The following is a 23,263-nucleotide window of genomic DNA, read 5'->3' as shown; positions in this document are numbered from 1 at the left end:
CTCTGCATCCTTGGGCAAGCTCCTTCATCTTTCAAAGCCTCAGCTTTCTCATCCATAAAATTAGGATGATAATAGTTCTTTTATAGCATTATCATCAGAATTAAATGATATAATGTACATAAGGAGTTTAGCACAGTGTCTGGCACATAGTGGTCAACAGGGACAGAGATAGCACAGAGGGAGTGATATTTCTGTAGGAAGGCTTCAGGGAAGGCTTTCAAGAGCATGTGACAACTAAGGTGAATTTTGAGTAATGAAGTTTTTAGGTAGCCTAAGTGGGGACGAATGTATTTGGCAGGGGAAAGATGTGTAAAGGCATGGAGAATGGCAACCACACAGTGTTTTGGGAGGAACTGCAATTAGCAACATTAAGTCAGATTATGAAGTTTGGGAGAGGTGCAGGTGGTAAGAGAGAAGATTCTAGAGGAAGGGAAGGTCCAGATTTGGAAGTGTTTTGCATGACCAGTTAAAGAGCTTGAATTTAGCATTGGGAATAGGAGTTAGTATACAGAGTTTGAAGACAGAAAGAGATGCGATCTGATTTGCATTTTAGAAAAATCACTTGGGGCAGGTGTGTGAATGATGAATTAGAAAGGTGTGATCGTGGAGACCTGGAAACCAATTAGGAGGCAGTAGTCCAAGTGAGAGATAATGAGGCCTGAGCAAGGGGAAACGGTTGGGAATGGACGGAAGCAAGATGAATCCAAGATACTTGGGAAGTAAGATGAAGAGCAGGGGGAAGGAGAGAACTTGCTGGGATTTGTACCCAAGGCTGCTTGGCTTTTTAGCTTCATTCCATTACGCCACAGGTATTGGTAATTGAGTGTAGTAGACTGGAGTGGCTAATGATGCCATTAACCACAACAGAGAATAAAGAAAGTAGCACAGGTTCTGGGGAAGGGGGGTGGTTAGTTTGTAGTGGAGGAAGGGTAATGAATTTAACTTAGTCCTTGTGGAGTATAAGACGTGTGTAGGCCATTCATGTGAAGAGGAACAGAAGGCAGTCAAATATATGGATCTAGAGTTTGGAGTAGAGAGAAGGGCTGGAGATATAGATTTGGGAGTCTTTAGGGTAACTATGAAGTTAGGGAAATGGTTGAGATATGGAAGGCTCGCCAGAGATCTCGACATAGTTAATAACTATCTTTGGCCTTCAGTTTTACCATGTAAATGTACTCAGAGTGGGCCCTATAAAAGTTTATTCGTTTATTCAGCCTCTTATTCAATGCACAGCCTGCCGTTTCATGCCCTTCGCAATAGGTGGCGCTGACGCCCGGCAGGGAGAAGGCGGCAGCATAGGTTGGGCTCGGGGGCGATGGGCCGGTGCGCGGAGGTGGCGACGCTCTAGCCCAGAACCGGGTATTCTGTGGCTTGGCTGGGTCTTCCCTGGGACTGGGGTCAGGCGGAGAAGCTCTGGCCGCGGGAAGCGCATGCGCAACCGGGTCCCCAAACATGGAGTCTTGTAGCCCAGGTCTTACCTGAATCAGGTAGGAAACAGGCGGGGAAGGAGTGACCCTCCACCTTTAGCCTCCTAGCCCAGCGGATGACTGGGCATGGGCACACTCGGGGTATGTGGCTAGTGTGCGTGGACTACACCAATCCTGGGGCCAAGCTTTGAGTGATAGTGGCCCGGGAGGCCGTGAGGACCGGCTGGGGCGTGCCGGATTACGCGGAGGTTGGTGGGTGGCCGCACGAGGTGTGCGCGCCACTCGAGGGCCACGCGGGCGAGGTCCTCGGTCATCGTCCCCTAGAACCTCGCGGTCGGACGAGAACACAGAAGTCCCCTAACCCTCGCCCGAGGCTTGACTCCCCACAGAGCGTTTAGTCACTCAGTCGGCTTGACCATCCCTCCAGGAAATCGGGTCTCCAGTTCCCGGGAGGATGCGCCTTCCCGCTTCGGGACCTCATTGGTGGTTGGGAAGGTCGCAGCCACACGGGCCTGGGCGAATGTTGGGGGCACGGGGACGCGGCCACCTGGCGCCGGTGGGGAGGGGTGTAGTTTTCGCTGGGAGTTGGAGCAGCGAGTGCGGGGCTGTGCAGCGCGAGTGCTTAGTAACCGGCTGGGGACCAAGCGCTGCGGTAGTAGCGGGGGTGGGGGCCCTGGAGGGCACGGTGGGGGAGGACAGCTGAAGGTTTGCGGTGATGATAGCAATCGAGGAAAAGCAAAACACCTGCTTCTGGGTTGACTCATCCAGGCTGGGGGAATAATTTAATGTGGAATGTAGTTTAAAAAAAAATGAATTGTGTGCCGTAGCCCTTTCTTCCCCAGGCAGCTAGGAAATTGCTTGTCCGTCCGAAAGAAAGCTGTTTTCCTTAGAGGACTGTGATGAGCATCAGATGAGATAATATACATGAAAGGGTAAAGAGCTATAAAAATGCAAGATATGATTTTATTTCAAATCCTTCAACCTATTTATGTGTGAGTGTATAAGATGTATTCCAGGTGTGGAACAGCAGAATAGTACCAGACTTGGGATTATGGGATGTGCCCAGTAATGCAAAGGGTGTGTAAAGATACTTTAGGGGTGCTCAGTAATACTGTAATCTCTAGAAACAGTCTCTTAGGCTTATCTTATCTGGTTAATGGGTTATTCAGCTCCCTTGCTTCTCTCCTCTCCCACTTACCTTTTGAACTTTTTGCAGCCAAATATTTTTGCCCAAAAACGAGCCTGAAGAGGAAGGAAGACACCAGTCGCTTTTTGGATATATGGGTTAAATTTGATTGAGAGGGAGGTTGATGTGATTGTATGCATAATTTCTTCAATTTGTCTTGCCCTCAGCATGAAATAGCATGTTGTACAAAGAGCTCTGGGCTGAGGGACACCCAGGAAAGATCTTGTTGTGGATCTGACCTTTCAGGGAGGGGTCACCCTGGCCAAGTTCCAATGCCTCTCTGAGCCTTAGTTTCTGTCAGATGGGAAAAGACCTTAAAGGTCATTCATGCATTTATCCAGACCTTGCATACCTGCCGCAGGGCTACCCAACCCCTAGAGACAGCGAACTTGTCACGTCCCCAAATGGCTGAGCTACCCAGTCTCTAGACAACCCTGTTGGAAAATTCTTTATGTTGAATTGACATCTGTTTCTCTACAATTTGCACTCATTGGAGCCATACAGAATAAAATGTCTAATGCTGCTTCCACAAATATTTGAGGACTGCTAACACATTTCCCTTCTTCCACTCACTCCACAAGGGTTCTTTTCTTCCAACTAAACATGCCCGGTTATTTTAAACAGGGAGGCAGTGTGGGGTAGTGGAAAGAACGCCAGCTTTGGAGCCAGATGCATCTGCGCTCAGTTCCCAGTCCCTTCACATACTAACAGTGCTCTGAGCTGCTGTATCTTTCTCTGAAAAATACGGATGAAAGTACTCATCTAGCGAGTTATTATGAGAATTAGGGATAAATTGGGTGAAGATCCATGCTATAGTAGGAGCTTAAAATATGACAGCTGTTACACCTTCAGTGACATAATTTGCAATGCATTTTAGTCGGTCTTCTCTGAACAAATTCCTGTTTATGTGTCTCTTAATATCTGCTGTGCAGAACAAAATAAAACACTTTCTCACTAGCAGAATAGAGCAGGATTAGCTCATTCTGGGTGCTTCTCTAATTACAGTCTACAGTCTACAGTGGTTTTTTTTTGGAGCCATATCACATTGACTCACTGACAACTAAAATCCTGACTTGCTTTATGTGCTGCTGTTCAGTCAAGTTTCCCCCATCTTGGACTTCTTTAGCTTATTTGAATCGATAATTATGGCTCTTGCAAGTGGCAGTCCCAGTTCTGTCCTGTTGTCTCCATAAATATCCTTGTTGTCATATTATGGGTCTCAAACTGGGGTTCAAAAAAAATGATTATTGAACCCACAGTACCAGCCCTGCTGATCTCACCACTGTTGCACATCAGCAAGCTAATAAATGCTGAGCTTTCTACCCTCATCTTTGCACAAATCTGAGGTCTTTTTATGTGGGACTGTCTGAGAATTGGAATGTGACAGGAACGTATGATAAGCTACGGGTTGAGGGAATGCTGCTGCCTGTGATGTCGGTCAAGTGTGGTGTTTGTATCCAAGAAATGAAAGGGTGCGCTGAGAACCAGCCAGAGGCAGGCTTTGGATTTATGTACGGCTACATGTTTTCTCAGGCACTCCAAATGTTTTATACCTTGGGCCAGATTCTCCCCTGGTGGAGGAAGCTTCTCTCTGTAAGTCAGGCACGGTTAAAAAACTCATTAACTGTTTGGCTTCTGGGGCATTCTCTAGCATTCTCTCCCGGCTTTAGCCAAGCTGATCTCTGTTAGTATCCTCTGCGTTTTCCAGACTCCTTGCCTCTGTGCTGGGAGGTTCTTCCAAACAGGAATGCTTCCTTCGCCTAAACGAGTTACGGGTTTGAAGTCCTTCTCAACCTTGAGCCCTCCTTTTCCAAGGAGGTTTTTCCTAGCACTCTGTCCGGGAGGGTTTGTCTTGAGCATCAGACTTAGAATTCCCGTTGTCTTCAAGTGCTTCCCTTGGTCCCCTCTGCCGCCCCCCACCCCCCAGCAGTCTCCCCTCCTGTCTACCTACTTGTTCCACGTGGGTGGACATGTTCCATGGCTTTCAGAATAAGATCCTTTGTGAGCACTCAGTCCGTTAAATACAAAATTGCCTTCATCTCGGATGCTGGTGCTTCTGGTATGGTGAGAATGAAAGTGCGGAATTGTTTGTAGGACTTATAGGTTCCATTGACAGTAAATACGAAAAACTATAATGCCAAGTTTGTTATATATTGTTGTCTTAGTTAAAATAGGAAAGTCTTTATTCTGTTGAAAGGACCGATTTAAATTTTGTTGAGTAATTATTTCAGTCCTTAAAAGGTGGTGGTTCGTTAAAATAGGTAATCTTCCATTTGTTAAGGGGAGTAATTTAAATTTCATTAAGTAACCAATTAAGGCCACAGAGGGTTTAAATCCATCGGTGGCTCCTCATTTTCTTCGGGACAAATTGTAAACTCCTTAGGTTGAAATACTCTTTCTAGCCTAATTTTTTGTCTACCAGCGCCACGGCCCAAAGGACTTGGAGTTTTCCCCAAAGGCTGTGCGGTCCTGCGCCTCCGGTGCTTTGCGAATGCCGTCCCCTCTGGTTGGAATGCTCTTTGTCTCTGGTAAATGTCTATTCATCATTCAAGACAACCCTTTCCCCCCTCCCCTTAATTACTTCCTCCCCTGTGCGCCCTCAAATTCTTGTACTTATTCATGCAGCATTTATTAGGAGTCTGCTTTGTGGCCAGCGCCGTGGCAGGCTGTGGGGATACAAAAGGTGAATAATACTTGGGCTCGGGCTTTGAGGGGCTTGCATGTTAGGGGGAGGGGGCCAACCTGTCACAAAACGCTGATAGGAAATTAAAGGGAAAATTTAAGCACCGTCAGTTCTTGTGTGTCATCCTCACCGGATGGACAGCAGCTCGCTTTGGGGGCAGGGGCCATTCCTCCTTCGTCTTTGCACCCCTGGCTCTTAGCGCTCTGGAGGTGCTAAATTAAGCATTGGTTTCATGAACCTCGGAATCGACACCAGTAGAGGTGTACCCTGGACTGCGCCACACGTTTTGGTGACACGCTCATATATGGCGGTTTCTCCTATGTCTGGTGGCCCTCAGCTCCCTGGCACACTGTGAGGTACCGGGTGGGCTTGGCTGTCCCGGCCTTTCGCCCAGATGTTCGGAATCTTGCTCGCCCGCGCTCTGGGCAGCTGAGTGGCGGGGCGGCCTGGGCGGGCACGAGTGGAAGAGAGGCCTGCAGCGCCCCTGCTGGAGGGAGCCGGCACCGCTCGGGCCGCCTGGCTCGCTCGCAGCCCACGCGTTTGTCAGGAATTCAATTTACAGCCAGAAAACGAACAGACACTGATTCTCTACACTTTTCTCTTCAAAGGCGTGATAGATGTCTTTTAAAGGATTGTGGATGAAGAAAAAAATCCTTCCCTCTTTTCCGTACCACTGGGGCCCTCGCATTGTGATTCAGTCTTAAATAAATGCATAAACAAAGGGAGCTTTAGTCTCATAATTCGGCCCATCATTCTTTCCAGCACAGGACGGGCTAGTGCCGGGAGTGGGTGCCGTGGGAGGGCTGCGGCGGGCCTCCGGCACGCCGACCACGTCGCGCTGCCGCAGAGGAAACGTGCCCAGCGCCGCAGCGGTGGCTGACCGAGAGAGCCCAGACTTGCCGCAAGTTTTGCCCCGTTTTTTGCTCTCGAGCGGCCGTCCCTTGAATCAGCCGATTAGCTCTGCGGTAGCCCAGCCGAGCTTGTCTTTCCCTAGCCACTCGGCTGTGCCCTTGGTGGGTACCTGTAGTTAGGGACCTAGGAGGTACTGGGCGTTCAGGGACCGCTCCTTTGGCCCGGGCACTCGAGCGGTTCAGAGACCCCGCCTCAGCGCGGATCGCGAGCGGGATGTGAGCCGGCACCACAGCGGAAGCCCTGGTCCCACTGCATCTGAGGTCGAGTGGCCACCTCTGGGGCTGGGGTGGGGGGCCTATGGGTGGTCTCGGGGGAGGTGATGGAGTCTCAGGAAGTCTGTCGTCTCTTCCTGTAGTGTTAACTCGCCAGAGGAGGATTTTTGCTATAGAACCTGTGGTTCAGGGTAGGGGGCCGTGAGGGAGCAGCGGGGTGCTGGTGGGGGTCAATACCCCTGAAGGAGCCCTCCGGAGCAGCTGCTGTAGGAGGGGCGCCCCATCCTTGCGCCCTCAGCGGGGCTGCGGGGAAGGGGGTGGCTTCGGCGGGAGGGGCACTGCGGCGCGGTGGGCGGGCCAGGGGCGGGGCGCGGGTGGGCTCTAAAAGTCGGTGCCCACTCACTCTGCGCTGCCGCGGCCACCAGCACATCCCGGCGCATCACGGCGGGCGGCGCCTCCTCTGCGGCAACCGCGCCTTGCGCATTGCCGCAGCGCACGCCCCGGTGGCCGCTCGCTGCTTGCCGCGGCCGCGCCGCCCTCGCGGGCTGTGGGCTGCGCCCAGCTGCCGGCCGACCCTGCACCGCTGCGGGCGCTGCGGCGCGCCCTTTGCTCAGGGCCGGTGTGCAGGCGGCATGGGATAAGACGCCACCATGGTGCGCCGAGATCGCCTCCGCAGGTGGGTGCGTGGTGGGAGCGGGGGTGGGGGGAGCGTGTGTGACTGGCTTGCAGCCGTCGTCCCCAAATGGGGTGCGGGCCAGCGGGTGGGACTTTGTCCGTCCGAGCTGGGGCTGCCAGAGCGCGACTCCCGCAGTAGAGGGAAAATCTCCGGAGGGTGAGGGGCATGCATTCCCGTCCTCTGAGCCCGTTCTACCTGCTTGGAAGAGGATGTCTCGCCTGCACACAGTAGAATGTTCAGAACGCCTGATCTCCCTGATTTAGGATTTCTAGACCCTGGTATCTCTCTGATGCAATTTAGAATTTCTAGACCCTGGCGTCACCCTGTGCGGTTTAGAATTTCTAGACCCTGGTAGCGCCCTGGAGTGACTTAGGATTTTTAGACCCTGGTATTACTCTGATATGGTTTACAATTTTTTTTAGACCTCGGCATCATCCTGGCATGATTGAGGATTTTTAGACCCCGGCATCGCCTTGGTGCGATTGACGGTTTTTAGATCCTGGTGTCACCCTTGCGCGATTGAGGATTTTTAGATCCCAGTACCCCCTAGGTGTGAACTAGTGTTTCTAGACCCGGTTTCACTTTGACGCGATTTAAGATTTTTAAACCCCGGTAACGCCTTGGCGCGATTAGGGTTTTTATATCCCAGCATCGCCTTGGCGCGGTTTAGGGTTTCTAGATCTGGGTTTTGCCTTGGCGTGAATTAGGATTTTAACATCCGAATATCACCCTGACACGATTTAGGGTTTCTAGACCCCTGCATCGCCCTGGCGCGATTTAGAATTTTGAGACCCCGGTATTGCCCTGCGGTGATTTAGGATTTGAAGACCCTGGTGTCGCCGTGGCGTGAGTTACCGCATAGGTGTGACTAGAACTGGCAGTGTCTTATCACCGAGGCGTAAGTATTTTTGAGATTTCAGTAACAGGAAGCCAAGTGAGAATGATGTGACCAAACTCATAATATTACACGTGAATTATTTGCATTGGTTTACAAAATAGTTCATAGTCTCACCACGATGCTGTGAAGTGGGCAGGTTTGGTGGTATTAAATGTGTGTATTTTTCCTATTTACAAGATGAAGAAATAAAGGCTCGGAAAGGTTCATTAATTTCTGGAAGGTTTGTTACTGGGGTTTGCTGAATTTGTACTCTTGATTCTTGGCTCATCAAAGAATGGAGATTTGGGTCAAAAAATGTTTAATCTATTTTGCCTACTGACTGCCTGATTGCTTACGTACTAAAAATCCTAAAATGTTGTTGGGGGCATTTTTACTGAAGTAATTAAGACAGAAAGCGGCTTTCTGAGGGGTTGCCTCTTCGCTTTCTTAGCGTAAAAGAGAAGGAAGAGGTGCGGGGTGAGGGTGTCCCGAGCGGAGAGTGTCCGTCCTTCCCCTCACCGCCCCGCATGGTGGGCGGCGGCGGGGCGGGGGAGCCTCTCCTGCTCAGCTCCTCTCGTATCCCCTCCCCAGCTCTCTGCTGAGTCACTGCAGAGACTCGGCTGCTGGAACCCGTCAATGAATGAGATGAGAAGTATGGGGATCAGGAGTGATGAAATGCGCAGGTGAAAATGTATAAGCTTAAGTCCAGGACAGGTAGCGCTTAGAAATGATCATCTAAACCTGATACTTTTAGTCATCTCACCTTTTCAGGAGATAATGGGATGTAACCTACTACTACTGTGGGGGGTGGATATTGTGATATAATGGTCATGTTCCGGGCATTTTTTCTAATCATTTCTTAATCTTTAATCTTTCTACCTTGGAAGGTAGAACCAAATCACTGGGTCTGTTTTATGGATATGCACTTCAGAGGGGGGAAGAAAAAAAAAAGACCGCCCTGGTGACACCTTAAAAATAGTCAAAAGAGCTGAGATTCTCTGTGGATGTGAAACTACAGGCTCTTATTTTTTGAAAAAAACTCTAAAATAAATAAATATCTTGTGAGTTGGATTAGTTTGTTAGAGATTGTGGCCAGATTACAGGTAATATGGTAGAAGGATACAGGCACAAAGACATTTCCACCAGGGCTTTCACAATTAATTCCCCTTATTTATAGTTCTGTGTTCTTGACAATTCTTACTTTAGTTTTAGACGGTATTTCCATTCTGGCTGTTTTTAAGAGAATTTCCATTCTACTGATGGTTCTTTCCCTGGTGGCCATCAGGAGTCATAAGCTAGAAACAGAGGGAACTCTTTCTAATTCCTGTTTAGCACTTCTTGTCATTGTGGATGAATTGATCTGGACCTTCGAAGTCCTGGGCATGGGAAAGTTGGGTGTGCAAATCAGTGCTTTCCTCCCCAAAACGAAATCAGTTCTCAGATGCTCTGCCCCTCTTTTGGGGGGGATGGGAAGGAAGGGGCATCCTAAGAAATTAAATAAATGGGGGAGCTTCCTCAAGAGTCTGCTAAGAAAAGCAGAAATATAATCTGCTGCCCTGACCTCTCAAGAGATTAGATATTCAGGGTCATGATAAAGCTGCTTACGTTGGAATATACAGGGCACCTATCTTCTTACTTTCACAGGCTCTTTACCCTGAGCAGTTTCTCAGCACAAATCCAGATAGTAGTAGCAAACTGGGCTTCACTGGAGTCAGAGGGTTGATAAATATTAGAAAATCAAGAGCAGCTCTCTGCTTTAGGACATGTGATGTTCCTACTTTTTTTTTTTTTAAACAAACATTAGTTTAAAAAAAAATATATATATATGTAAAACATTTTACCGGTGCGGGGCTGGTGGGTAGATGGTAGAGCTTTTAGAGTAAATATGAAGGGAACCCTCCCTCCCCCCAGGAAGCCTTGATAAAAGACAATGAAGTTACTTAAGTAATTTATCTTCCTTTTACTTTATATAAAACCTCTACAGCAGGTCTTGGGAAGAGCACAAGGGGAGGGGCTGTGGGGTTAAAGTGGGATGAAGTTGAGGGGGAAGATTACATATGAAAATAGTATATTTTTTTCCTTAAAATTAGAATGATGAGCAAATATGGTGATTGCCATAGCAGGCAGAGCACACTTACATTCTTGGTAAATTTTCTGCCATGGTTGACATGGAGGACAGGGTAGTCCCCACATGGTACAGAAATTCCCCACCCTGTTTTACCAGTTTGGGGCTTGTGTTAGAATCGTGTACAATGTCACCCAACTGCTTACCCCGGGTTTCTGATTTCCCTACAGGATGAGGGAGTGGTGGGTCCAGGTGGGGCTGTTGGCTGTGCCCCTGCTTGCAGCCTATCTGCACATCCCGCCCCCCCAGCTTTCCCCTGCTCTTCACTCATGGAAGTCATCAGGCAAATTTTTTACCTACAAGGGACTGCGTATCTTCTACCAAGGTAAGAACAGGGCTCTTGAAACGCTCTGCACGTAGAGGTCCCGTGGGTCCCTCTGAGGTACTTATTTTGCGTCCATTGGTCTCTGTTGCCCCTCAGTGATGGAGGGGAAAACCCTCTTTTTCTGTGTAGTGTCCATTTGAAGGAATGGACTAATTCCCCTCATTAATTTGATAGCAGGGAAACTCAAAGAAAATTGCTGGGAGGGTGAGGGTGGTGGAATGGAGATTCCAACGTCCATAGACTGACTTGTTAGTATAATTTATTTATTTTTTCTGATTTTGACTTTATTTTTAACATCTTTATTGGAGTATAATTGCTTTACAGTGGTGTGTGAGTTTCTGCTGTATAACAAAGTGAATCAGCTATACGTATACATATATCCCCATTATCTCCTCCCTCTTGCGTCTCCCTCCCACCCTCCCTATCCCACCCCTCTAGGTGGTCACAAAGCACCGAGCTGATCTCCCAGCTATGCGGCTGCTTCCCACTAGCTATCTATTTTACATTTGGTAGTGTATATGTGACCAGTATAATTTACTTTGTGGTCTGATTTGCAGTGATAGATAGTACTGGCTTTCTTTTGTGAGCGCCCCTAGTGTCAGATAATATAAACAACATCCATAGATACAGCTGCCATTGGTTCTGTTCCCCTCATCCCTGATTTCATTTTATTGTTTCTATAAAGATTATTTGTTATATGTATAACTAAATGTGATTTAAGTCTTATACCTTTGTCTAAGTTAATTTTCTAATAATTATTATGACTGCTACTTACCAATTACCTTATGCTAGGCATTGAATTATGTTTTCAACCTTCATAATTTCGTTTAATCTTTACAACAGTACTTGGAGGTAGGTGCTGTTCACCTCATTTTATAGGTAAAGGGAATGAGAAACAAGATTGGAAAAGATTGCTTTTGGGCGGGGGTCAAGAGCAATAACGAAAAATGTTTGTCATAAACCGTTTTTCATTATTGCTCCTGACCTCCTCTCATTCGCTATATTCAACTAAAAGTAAGTATATAATTTTCTTTATGTTGGTCACTTAGGTTGTTTCTAGTTTTCCAATGTTTTAAATAATGTTAAAGGGAAATCTCCATGTATGTGTTAATTTTTTCCTTATTTTTTCAAATAGTACTTCATGTAAATGAAATGATTTATTTGCATGGATTCTCAAGAATAAGACTCCTAGGCTAAAGTATATACAATTTTTCATTGCTTCTAACTAAATTATTTTTGTAAACCTTATTATCAAATTCTCATGCCAGTGGCAGTATATGAATCTATCAGTTTCAATCTAATACTACTTTTTATTAGCAAGGCTACTTACTGTTTAAATATTTGGCTAATTTAAAAGATGTTTATACATTAAAAAATGTTCATGTTTATTAGCCTTTTCTTATAGTTGCTAGAATTTTGCAATAGTTGAGCATTATGCTTTTAATATTCAGTTGAGTCTCCTCTGCGGGAAATAAAATTGTTGGACAAATGGCATAAACTGAGGCACTCACTGGGTTGAGGAAGGAAATTTTTGTGAGGCCATTAATAATAAGGTACAAAGAACTTGTAGTTATTAAGTTGTGACTGTATACTTTTAACTGTGAAGCTTTACTTTTTACTGTGGAAAAGCAATTTACATATTAATGATACAGAATAAAGGGAGAAATGAGGAAATACTTCTTAAAAATCTAGGTGAAAGTAAGCAGTCTGCCGTCAAGTATTTTCATATAAAGTGAGCTATTTACGTTTATAAAAAATTGAAGTATAGTTGATCTACAATATTATATTAGTTCAGGTGTAGAACATTAGTGATTCAATATTTTAATAGATTATACTCCATTTAAAGTTATAAAATATTGGCTATATTTACAATTTTTAAATATACAGAATAAAAGAAAACAGATATCAAATGCCTATTCTTACGTAAAGCAGTAAGCTTGCATTTTAAAAAAAATCTATTATTTTAATTTCATTAATTTGGTCAAGGTTTCTTTTCCTTTATACCAGATTATTTAGATTTTTCATATCTTCAAGGTTATTTTCTTAGGGCATCGGCCTAACTGATCTCTCTCTTCCCAGACTCTGTGGGTGTGGTTGGAAGTCCAGAGATAGTTGTGCTTTTACACGGCTTTCCAACATCCAGCTATGACTGGTACAAGGTAAGGAAATCAGACTTCTGGATCCTTCTATGTCTTTAAAAATCCAAAATCGAGGATTTTGTTGTCAGCACTGGGAGACTTGCATATTTGAGTTGCTTAATAAAATAGGATTAAATGTAGAACTGTTGCTCATTTACTGTAAGGGAGTAAAAAAGTCTTTGGCAATCTGGGAGCGATCATTGCCAAGTTAAAAAATGTTGGGAGTTCCTCCCTCAATGGAGATTAATTATAAGGAATAAAGCACTTTTCAGGAGGATCATTTGTGGGCCTGTGGTGGTTTCATGAGATTTTCCCTTTATCGAAGTCTGTTTATTAAGCTGAGATAGGGATGAAACTCCTTTGCTGCTGTAGGTTGGAGAAGAGGAGGGGCAGGATTAGAAAGACCAAACCATCCCTTTCCTTCTTGTAGATTTGGGAAGGTCTGACCCTCAGGTTTCATCGAGTGATTGCCCTTGATTTCCTAGGCTTTGGCTTCAGTGACAAACCGGTAAGCAGCATCTAGATGGGGCAGTGTTGCGGGATGGGGGTAGGCAAGGATGGAGGGGTCAGGCTGGCAGACACACCTGCACCCTTGACTTCACCCTGTGTATCTGGGCTCTCCTTTCCCTAGAGACCACATCACTATTCCATATTCGAGCAGGCCAGCATCGTGGAAGCTCTTTTGCGGCATCTGGGGCTCCAGAACCGTAGGATCAACCTGTTGTCTCACGACTATGGGGATATCGTTGCTCAGGAGCTGCTCTATAGGTCAGTGAAGCCATGACTTGTGTACAGTTCACAGGTTTCACTCGTTTAAGATGAGAGAAGTACATTTTTCTGGGTTCTTTCTGGCCCTTTTCCCTCTTGGGAGTTTGTCTTCAGCTGCTCAGTAAGCTATGTGTTTCCCTCCCCATCTCTAGGTTCAAGCAGAATCGATCTGGTCGGCTTACCATCAAGAGTCTCTGTCTGTCGAATGGAGGTAACTGCCTTGGAGGCGGGTGGAAAGTGAGGTGTAGCCTAGAGGGCCACATTTAGATACGGCAGTGACGTCTAAATGGTAACCTGATGGTACTGCAAACAGACCCAAGCAAAGTAGTGGATCTTTACCTCTTTCATGCCATGAACCACTTTGTGGCCTGATGAGATTTACTGACGCTTTCTCAGAGTAATATTTTTAAATATAGAAAATAAAGTAAGATTACAAAGGAAACTGATTATCTTGACATAAGTTAATAAAAAGCTGTGTTATAGTAAGATGTGCTTTTTAAAATGTATTTAATGCATTTTCCAGCAAGATCTTGTGGTGTGTCTGGTAACAACTGTGACTAGAACTGGCGGGGAGTGTAGATGATATTTCGCAATCTCTGCAACAACTGCAGTGGGTTCTGCAGACATTTGAGATGAAGCCACAGGTGCTTCTACTACTGCTGTGGTTTGTGTCATAAACTCTCAATTCACAGCAGTGCCAAGTTTCAGTCGGAAATTAGTGAGCCCTTGATTAGACCTTTTGGAGATGTTTCTCGTTCTTTGCCTGCCATTGAGCCTGGCTTGTAAATCCATGAATATCCAGGTGTCCCCCGAATACCTTAGAATACCTTAAGGGCAGATTGGGAGAGGAGTCTGTTTGTCCCTTTATCAGTAATGCTCATGGCTTTCTCCCATTGACTCTGGAAAAAAATGGAAACGGAAAAGCTCTAGGTGTTTTGAAGCATCTACACTTCTGAAAAATCTCTGGTTTCCTTTGCAGCCCGAATAGTTAACAACATTATGTATTCTGAGGAACGGGTGGAAACGCTAAGGGGAGCCAGAGTCTAGTCATCAGCAGTGTGGATGACCATGACATATTTTTCCCTTCTTTCTACAGTGGGGAAAGTGATCCCAGTGGGATAGAGTTTGACCTGGTAAACACAGAATTCCCTGGATAAATAATAAATGACAGTACTAAGTTTTTATTGGTAGTTTGGTTTTTGGCAGTAGAAGCCCTCAACGTGACTAATAGGGTGAATTGTCTCCGATAATGGGCCTATGTTTGGCCTAAGATTGTTGGTAAATAACTACCCTAAGTCTCTTCTCCTACAGGTATATTTCCTGAGACTCACCGTCCTCTCCTTCTCCAAAAGGTTGGTTACTCCACTGACTAGATCTTTAGTTTTTAAGGTTTATACTGATATAAATAATGCTGGTATCTTTATAACGGCCATACCTGCTCTCAAGGGCTGTAGTTAAAATCTGTTTCATCATGAACTCATGTTAATGAAGTTAATTTTTTCCTTAATAAAGGAAAAATAAAGCAGTAGAAGTGACCCATAGATAAATAAAGGCTTATTTCTGAGAATGAGGGCAACAAATATTTGGAGAAGTATAGCTATCTAAATAAAGAGTTGTGTCTTTAGCATGATGTTTGAACAAATTGGGATCCTAGTCTAAAGTTGAATATATCAGTTAAAAGTCTTCGGGATTTAGGGAAGCGTAGAATGTAATCTTAAAGGGAATTAGAAATAGGTTTGTTTTCTATGGGAGAAGAATGTGGGTAAGCAAAACAAGAAACTAAAAGCCAGTAGATTTGGCTAAAGTCCTTTTTTAGTTCCTAGTATAAAACCTTTTATCCTGGATAGTTGTTTTGTTTCTTTGGACTCTTGATTTTTACTTTTACACCTATAGCTTCTCAAAGATGGAGGCATGCTGTCACCCATCCTCACGCGACTGATGAACTTCTTCGTATTCTCTCGAGGGTAAGTCATTGTCAAACACTGATTCACTTCAGCATGGGAGCAATGTAGTGAAAAGTTGCTGCCATTAAAGTTCTGGGCCAAATCTTAGGGTCTGACCCTTTAAAGTAAAGGTGTTGACCACTGCCAGGCAAGTAGTAGAAGGAATTCATAAACCAGTCAAGGGTCAGACATACATGACCTGAGGTTCCAATCATACTTGATGTACTGAGTTCTTCTCACACTTACCTTTCTGCTTTTTTGGACTCGTTCAGTCTCACCCCGGTCTTTGGGCCATACACCCGACCCTCTGAGAGTGAACTGTGGGACATGTGGGCAGGGATACGCAACAATGACGGGAACTTGGTTATTGACAGGTAAGAAATAACCCTTTGCTTTGGTTTCCAGAGACACTTCTTTTGGGAAGTGGGGAAAGATGTGGGATTGTGTGTTCTGTTCCTTGCTTTCATAACCACAAGGAGAGTGGTTATGACCTATGAGGCAAACCAAAAAGTCATGCTCTGTACTTTCTAAGAAGAAAGAAATTGAGAATAGAGTGAGCTCTGAGCCTAAGCCATTTGGCACCATAAGTTTGGATAAACAGCTGCAAATTCTAATGCTAATTTAGTCTGTAACTGACTGACTGGCAAATCGTCTTTGGACCTTTTGTCAATAGTAAATGTTTCAAAATGTCTAATCATAATTCTGAAAGGTGCTTAATGCCTCTCTCAAAGTACAGATTGTTTCCTTTTTCATATCTTTTCTGTAGCAACAGGGACTGAGAAGGGAGGTTTCTCTGTCTTGTACAAAGAATCCCCATGCCTTGGTTCAAATGAGAATGTAGCCACTTTCGCAGAGGGACCTAGAGATAGTGTATCCAGAACTACTTGGGGTAAGGCCCTGTCTCTTTGCCAGCTGGGTCAGTGTAGCTTCCAGTGTATTAACTGGTGGCTCTGCTGGGAACTGTGAGGTCGAGGGAGCCATTCCTCCCTAAGGAATGGGACCCTTGAAGATTCATTTTAATATAAAAAAACTGAAAAACAAAGCCCTCTTGTAAAATTCCCTTGTGCTTTCAAGAAACTAAATACCATTTCTAAGAGGTGATATTGGAAGTTCACAAAAATAATTGTCCTGGAGTTGGCAGGCAGAATAATTAGAATACATGAATTTGAGTTCTAAAATGTAGCTGTGACATCTTACACTGTAGGATGAGGACTCTGCCTCCATTTTATCTGTGGTCAGATGAAATGCAGAGGTTGAAGCTTTGTGCTCATGAACTTCTACACAGAATTTTAGAAGTAGATGCCAATTTAGAGATCATGTAGTTCAGTCTCTTGAAGATGAGGAAAGATGTGTGTGTTACCAACAACTTTTGAGTCACAGAGCTTGTTAGTGGGGAAGCCAAAATCAGAACTCTAGACCCAGACTTTAGTCACATGTAATCCAAAGTAACTTCCAGCCTTCCTAGATTTCATTCCCTGCTTCATAAACACAAAGAACCATTAATTCTAACATCGATAGTAGGCGTGATCACTGCCATAGCTACATGGTGGTTAACTCTAGAGGGTAACGGAAACGGGTAAATTAAGTGGGCCATTCCCAGGAATGCCAAGTTACTTCTGGATTAAGAAAACATATTGATCGTGTTCAGTAGGTTGTGTTCCTTGTGGTTCCTGTCAGGCCTTTGCATCCCCATAGCAAAAAAAAGTTTCTTGTTTTACTCTTGCTGACTTATCTGTCCTATAGTCTCTTGCAGTACATCAATCAAAGGAAGAAGTTTAGAAGACGCTGGGTGGGAGCTCTTGCCTCTGTATCTATTCCCAGTGAGTATTTCTATATTACCTCTTTTTTAAAATAAAGTTTATCTTGGGCTGCGTTGGGTCTTAGTTGCAGCGCACGGGCTTCTCATTGTGGTGGCTTCTCGTTGCAGAGCATGGGCTCTAGGCATGCAGGCTTCAGTAGTTGTGGCACAAGGGCTCAGTAGTTGTGGCTTGCGGGCTCTAGAGCGCAGGCTCACTAGTTGTGGCGCACAGGCTTAGTTGCTCTGCAGCATGTGGGATCTTCCTGCACCAGGGCTCCAACCCGTGTCCCCTGCATTGGCAGGCGGATTCTTAACCACTGCGCCACCAGAGAAGTCCCTCTATATTACCTCTTGATAGGAAAACTGAGGGACTACGGGTTAAATAACTGCTGGACTTAGCAAACAAAGATACAAGATAACTAGCTAAATTTGAATTTCAGATAAACAACAAACACCTATTTAGGATAAGTATATGCTATGCAGTATTTGAGATATGCTAAAAAAAAAAAAAAGTCATTATCTGAAGTTCAGATGTAACTGGCCATCCTTTATTTAATCTGGCAGCCAGTGACATGTGTTGAAGAGAAGTATATAAAAATACATTGAGATCCTGTTGCAAAGGGAGTTGGTGTCTCTGTCAGGAGTGAGTTAGACCAGTTTCTGTGCTGTGCATTGTCAGTAGCTGCCACATTCAATGCTGAACTGCTGGGACAGCAGGCTGTTTAGATTACTAATAAAGAGGCTATAGGTGGTCTCTTCTTATTTATTTGTCTCTTCATTCTTACGGATTTAAAAAAGAAATTCAGTGCACTATCTCACACAGAGTAATTAGTGCTCAGGATATCACTGGTTGATTTCAAATGTCAAGGGTCAACTGTAACTGAAGAGAGAGACTTAAAGAATGACAGTCTTCTGGATTTATAAAAATGGAACGTTGGAAGTGGGGCTTATTCCTTTTGGTCCAGGGCACAGAAGAGATGAAGGGACTGAATGGTTGTTTACAGGAGAAAAGGTCTCAAATGGACTGATTTTTAGGCTTGTTCCCATATGTTCCTTGTAACCTACTTATTGAAAGAAGCTAGGTTTTCTATTATAAAAAAAATTTAAAGAAAAAAAATTTTGTTTTTGAGGGGTAGTTAATTTTACAGTGGGAATAGAAAAATGGATGTGAGCGCTGTTAATAATTCATTCCTCTTCCCTTTCCTAGTTCATTTTATCTATGGGCCACTGGATCCGGTGAATCCCTATCCAGAGTTTTTGGAGCTGTACAGGTGAGTCTCCCTCAGGGGTCTTTGTTTTCTTAGTACCTCATCCTGACAGTGGTGAACAGGATTGTCTGTTGAGGCAATCTAGCCTCTGTCTCTGACCTCACTGGCTGTTCATCTAGGAAACACATAATAGAGGATGAAATGGGGAATCTTACTCTCACATAATGTAAAGATCAAGAAATTCAGTTATACATTCTCTTGGTTTATACAGTCTGTTTTCACTATCATGGTTACTACATGTTCCGAGATGTACAGGTAAGAAACAGCTATCACGTGAACCAAGGAATGGAAGTGGATATATTTTAAGCAGCGTTTGCTTTAGTCTGATTGTAAAGCCAGCTCATTGGCCTCAGCTGGGGAGACTACATGGGGAGAATGAACTGTGGGAAAGTGCCTTCGCAGGTTGTTCTCCTCTCTAGGTATTTATTTGGAAGGTGTCGGAATATGAGAGCTTGATTATGTCACATAAAAATGTTCCATACCTTCACATGGCCTAGTAGAAACAACCCAGTAGTAAATAGCTTACATTTAATTTTAAACAAAAATACCCTCTCTCATCTCCTCAGGTTAAGCAAGGTCTTTTGTTATCTTTACTTGGACAGTGAATTGCTGAATGGCCCACTTCTCCAAGGAGCTGGAAGTCATCCCGCTCTGACGTGTGTTGTATATGTGTTATATTTTCACGTTGTTGTCTGTTGGAATATGAGCATTTAAAAACTAGTCTGTATACATCATAAATGGAATTGGCAAGTTTACCTGCCTAAGATAGATATAATTCCAAAGTAGAAGGTGAATAAGCTCTTTGTTGGTTCCTTCCAGTGTGGTATGTCCACAGGGGCGTTTACTAGGGCTGCCCACTGGCTTACCTCCCTCCCCCTCCCTCCAGCCTCAAGTTCACCTACATGCTGTTCTCTTCCACTAGGAAAACGCTGCCGCGGTCCACAGTGTCGATTCTGGATGACCACATTAGCCACTATCCACAGCTAGAGGATCCCATGGGCTTCTTGAATGCATATATGGGCTTCATCAACTCCTTCTGAGCTGGAAAGAGTAGCTTCCCTGTATTACCTCCCCTATTCCCTTATCTGTTGTGTATTCCACTTAGCAAGAAACGCCCAAAAGAGGTCCTGGCCACCAAACACTATTCTCTCACGAAAGTCCGCCTGACCCACACTGGTGAACAGCATATAGTAAAAAGCCAGCAGAAGCTCTAAGGGTGACCTGATAGTCCACCTCCCATTCCTTTGACATCTGATCAAGTGTATGGACTTGCCTTTGTGTTATTAGGAAATTCTGATGGGCACTACTACTCACTGATGCAGAAAGACAGACAGACAGACATTCTTTTGCATAAAAGTCTTTGAAACACTTCTATGGACTTTTCTGAAATATTTAGGAATGCTAATTTCTGGCCCTGGTTGGAATTATCTAAAGGTGCCACCTTCACCTCGCCTTGAATGGCTTTAATTCTCTAAGTGACACAGCTTCAAGTGAGAATGAGTCTCCCTTGTCATAACTTTGGATTTAGTTCCATTAGCTGCTTCTAACTGTAGTCATTTTGTTAGACTTTGGTTTCAATAACGCAGTATTCTAAGTATACTTTAAGACTATGATTTACCTACACGTATTATGTATGTATTTTAAAAGGACACTAAACCAGCAGACACTTACTCTAGCAGAGTAGTTTAACCTTATTAAACATGTTTCATTTCTGAGTAAATTGAAGTAAAGCCGAGCTATTTACAGAATTTCCTAAAATCACAGAACATTAAGGACAGTAGTCTCTGTGCCAGAGATTTACTGTTATTTGCTGTTAGAACTGGTCTTTCCAGCTAATAACAGTCGGACTCGTCATACCTCAGTGCTTAGAAGCATGTCCCTCCTGAGCCAGAGTGGAGAGGAGGGGATCGTTGTACAGTCCAAGTTACCAGGCTGAATATATAATGATTGCTTAACTTCTCGTTGGTTGTCCCAGAGAGGGTTCCTCATGTAGCGCAGCAATTCCTGTACTTTACAGACGGGAAAGTTCTAGAAACTTTAAGAACAAAGTCTGAAAGTTCTATGAGCAAATGGTGCTGAATACTTTTTTTTTTTAAGCCACAGTTTCATTGTCTTAGTTAAAACAGGATTATTAAGTGGTGATTTTAAATTCTTTTTTTTTTATTAGCAACTTCAAGTATAACAACTGGAATAAGTGTTTATTTTCTATTAATAAAAATGAATTTTGACAAAAGTGGACTCTGGCTCCCGCTCCCCCACCACCCCTCTGGGATAAAAGCTTTCCAACACTGCCAGGAGCTTTCAGATACACAGTGAATTAAAGAACTTAATGAAGTTAAGCAGCTGGGGCATAGGACAGTATTTGATTTTCAAGATCACCCAAAGCTGTACTACCAATACCAAAGCTGACCAAGTGTAATACAAAGGAAAAGGAACAACAAAAAGACATGCACAAGGACAGACATCTGCTTGATCTGCTGGCTCAGGGCCAAACATTTAATTTGCTTTTCTGAAGTCATTCATTTTTGAAAGTATGATTCTGGGAAATTCATGCCAATAGCCTGAAAGCCCACTGACAGTGAAGGGTACATTCATCTCACCCAGTAAAAACTTATCCAACAGAAGCCAAGATAACATCTACAGGTGTTCCCTCTTTGCTTCTGACAGTCACCTGCATGGTCACCCCATCTGCTAAGGCCAGCCTGGACCTCACCAATAAATCATAGCCACCTCTGTATACACCTGAGAGGAAAAAAGTGAGGAAAACCATGTTAAGAACTCAAAACAAGCTCTGAATAATGAAATTGATCGTGCTCTGCCTGCATTTCCTTTCTATTATTTTAGTTCAGCTTTTCTAGAGATTTGTGCTTATGGTGGGAATTGAATCCTACATACAAATTCTAAATAATCTTTTATATTCTCATAATACCAGGTACATAGAAGGTATTCAATAATATTGATATGGAGTACTTAAGCGGGGGGCACTGGTATCTGTAGAAGAGATTTAAGTGTCTTGGGCCAAATATACATCTTAAAAGAACCATCTAAGAATAGCATGCCAATTAAACAGCTGAAACAAATTATTCATTTTGATGGGGCTTCAAGTTGTAACTCATATAATGGGATAATGGGACAGTAGCAGGGCATGAGATGCCCATGCACATCCCTTCCTATCAAATTTTGCAACAAAATACAGGAGAAATCTGGTGAAAGTTTCTTACCTGCCAGATAGAGGGAATGGGAATTCTTGTTCTCAGGTACTTTGTCTGACCTCTCACATGGCTGCATGCCCAGAAATGTGATGATGTTGTTGACAGCTTCTGTGTTGAGAAGATTGATGCAACCGTATGAGAAAAGGTCAGCGTAGGGATCTGCCTGTGCACTAGTTGGCGCTGGGAGCTGGGGGTGCACAGGGTTGGTGGTGGTGTGTGGAGGGAGGCTACTGGACTGGAAATGGGTTGACTCTGTTAGATGATGAAGACAGCGTTCTGGCCTTTTAAAGTGAAATCGTTTACGGAGCTTTTAAAGAAAAGGGAGTCCTTTTGGAATAACAAATATGCCTATTAGGTGTTAGACTGCTATCAGGCAATATACTGATAGCAAAATTGTTCTCACCTTCAAGAGTTTTGGTAGAACTGAGGGCAAAGGTCTCCTCTTTCTCAAAGGTGTCGCCTACCTCTTCCCAGGCAGCAGCAAAGTTAGGCTTCATTACCTTCTGAATGTGGTCAGACACAGTCACTTCAAGATCTTCTAGCTAGTGGGTTAACAAACAGGCGTCAGAAAATGAGTCCTCTCAGTTCAGTACAAAGGTAGAAGAGGTTAGTTCATTTGGTTTTATCATCCTGTGTTATAGCCTTTGCAGGAGCCTAGGAAAAACTCTACTGCCAAGCTAGTTTGAAGTTCTGTAGTCTGGATAAGTCTAACAAGGTAGGCCCTAGCAAAGGAAAGCAAGAAAACAGGTCATCTGGCAAGAGCCATATTCAGATCAACGTCTGTAGCCCTGGTGTAGGTACAAAGCAGTCACATTGCCACACGTAACTGCAGAGTTCAAGCCGTACAGGGCCTTCTGAACTTCGCATTCACCAACAGGTAGATATTTCTAAAACTTTTCCCTGCAGTCTGTGAAGGCTTTTCAGTCCATGATGTGGCTACATTATAAGCAAACTAAAAGCTGCTGAACAACAACAAAAAACCCCTACCCCCAATACGTTAAATAAAACTGATCTCAATGAAAATCATATAATTATTTTCATCTCTTAGTTATCCCTATTATAAAAACATTAAAAAGGGTGAGTTTTGCTTTAATCAGTACTGAGTGGTAAATCCCAATTCTCTTTGGCATGATGCGCTCCCACGACAGGAGGATTAGCCCAGGTCCTCCTCAGCTGTAATGTGTTTGAGAAGAATACAATCCCATAAGTTCATGTCAGATGAAAATGTTCTCTCCAGACAGAAGTCACTCAGTGGTGCAAGGGGTCAAAGTGAGTCTCTCTGCAGGGGAGACTCACCACGTACTCATCGTCATACCCCTCCTCAGCTGGAACCCCCGTGTCAGGGTCGCAGTCCCGGACAGTGAATTTCATGGTGCAGCTGAAGGTACCTGCAGCTGGAGGAGACAGAGCAGGCGAGCCTGCATCAATGGGCAGCGCAAGCGCACGGTTTCCATCAGTAACTTAGGAAGCACCATCTGCCCTTGGCTCTGTGTTCTGAATTAGCAAGTGACGCGTATGTAGGCTGTTTTCTAGGGTCACAGTTCTCAAAAGAAGCCGGTGCGCTGGACTTTACAGTCTGTTCCCTGCTGCGAGCTAGAACAGTACGGAAAAGACAACATGGGCAAAACTCTGTTTTTATGTTCATATAAGGAAAGCAGGGGGTATGGCTCAGTGGTAGAGCATCTGACTGCAGATCAGGAAAGCAGCAGGGGA

The 23,263-nt window shown here is 44.4% G+C and overlaps 2 protein-coding genes across 5 annotated transcripts in view; one reads left to right on the top strand and one right to left on the bottom strand.

The window, feature by feature from the left end:
* Positions 1 to 233: 233 nt before the first annotated feature.
* Positions 234 to 21,963, top strand: MEST (mesoderm specific transcript). Of its 2 annotated transcripts, none has more exons than XM_089917390.1 (12): positions 234 to 1,487; positions 10,269 to 10,423; positions 12,503 to 12,582; positions 12,992 to 13,069; positions 13,193 to 13,329; positions 13,482 to 13,540; positions 14,641 to 14,681; positions 15,223 to 15,293; positions 15,545 to 15,646; positions 17,016 to 17,092; positions 18,278 to 18,341; positions 18,905 to 19,251. In XM_089917390.1, exons 2-12 carry the CDS (start codon positions 10,270 to 10,272, stop codon positions 19,050 to 19,052), a joined length of 1,011 nt encoding a protein of 336 aa, XP_089773516.1. In that variant the 5' UTR covers positions 234 to 1,487; position 10,269; the 3' UTR covers positions 19,053 to 19,251. The 2 variants fall into 2 exon arrangements, with proteins under 2 accessions (XP_089773516.1, XP_022436676.1); XM_022580968.3 differs by lacking the exon at positions 18,905 to 19,251 and adding an exon at positions 19,261 to 21,963 and having other exon boundaries at positions 240 to 1,487.
* The window catches only part of COPG2 (coat protein complex I subunit gamma 2), a 129,597-nt gene continuing 127,141 nt past the window's right edge, over positions 20,808 to 23,263 (bottom strand). For 2 of the 3 annotated variants that reach the window (XM_089917386.1, XM_089917388.1), the window contains 4 exons: positions 22,847 to 22,944; positions 21,954 to 22,092; positions 21,560 to 21,658; positions 20,808 to 21,080 (listed from right to left, as the gene is read on the bottom strand). In XM_089917386.1, coding sequence (XP_089773512.1) covers positions 20,950 to 21,080; positions 21,560 to 21,658; positions 21,954 to 22,092; positions 22,847 to 22,944 — 467 coding nt within the window. In that variant the 3' untranslated portion in view covers positions 20,808 to 20,949. Of the gene's footprint in view, positions 21,081 to 21,559; positions 21,659 to 21,692; positions 21,832 to 21,953; positions 22,093 to 22,846; positions 22,945 to 23,263 lie in introns of those variants that run through there. The other variant, XM_089917387.1, reaches the window with a different exon arrangement.

The sequence above is a fragment of the Delphinapterus leucas genome, chromosome 9 (assembly GCF_059928025.1).
Source record: "Delphinapterus leucas isolate spDelLeu-1000000601 "Yukka" chromosome 9, BTC_Dleu_Yukka2, whole genome shotgun sequence".
Lineage (NCBI taxonomy): Eukaryota > Metazoa > Chordata > Mammalia > Artiodactyla > Monodontidae > Delphinapterus > Delphinapterus leucas.
This window is presented reverse-complemented; position numbering and strand designations above follow the sequence as displayed.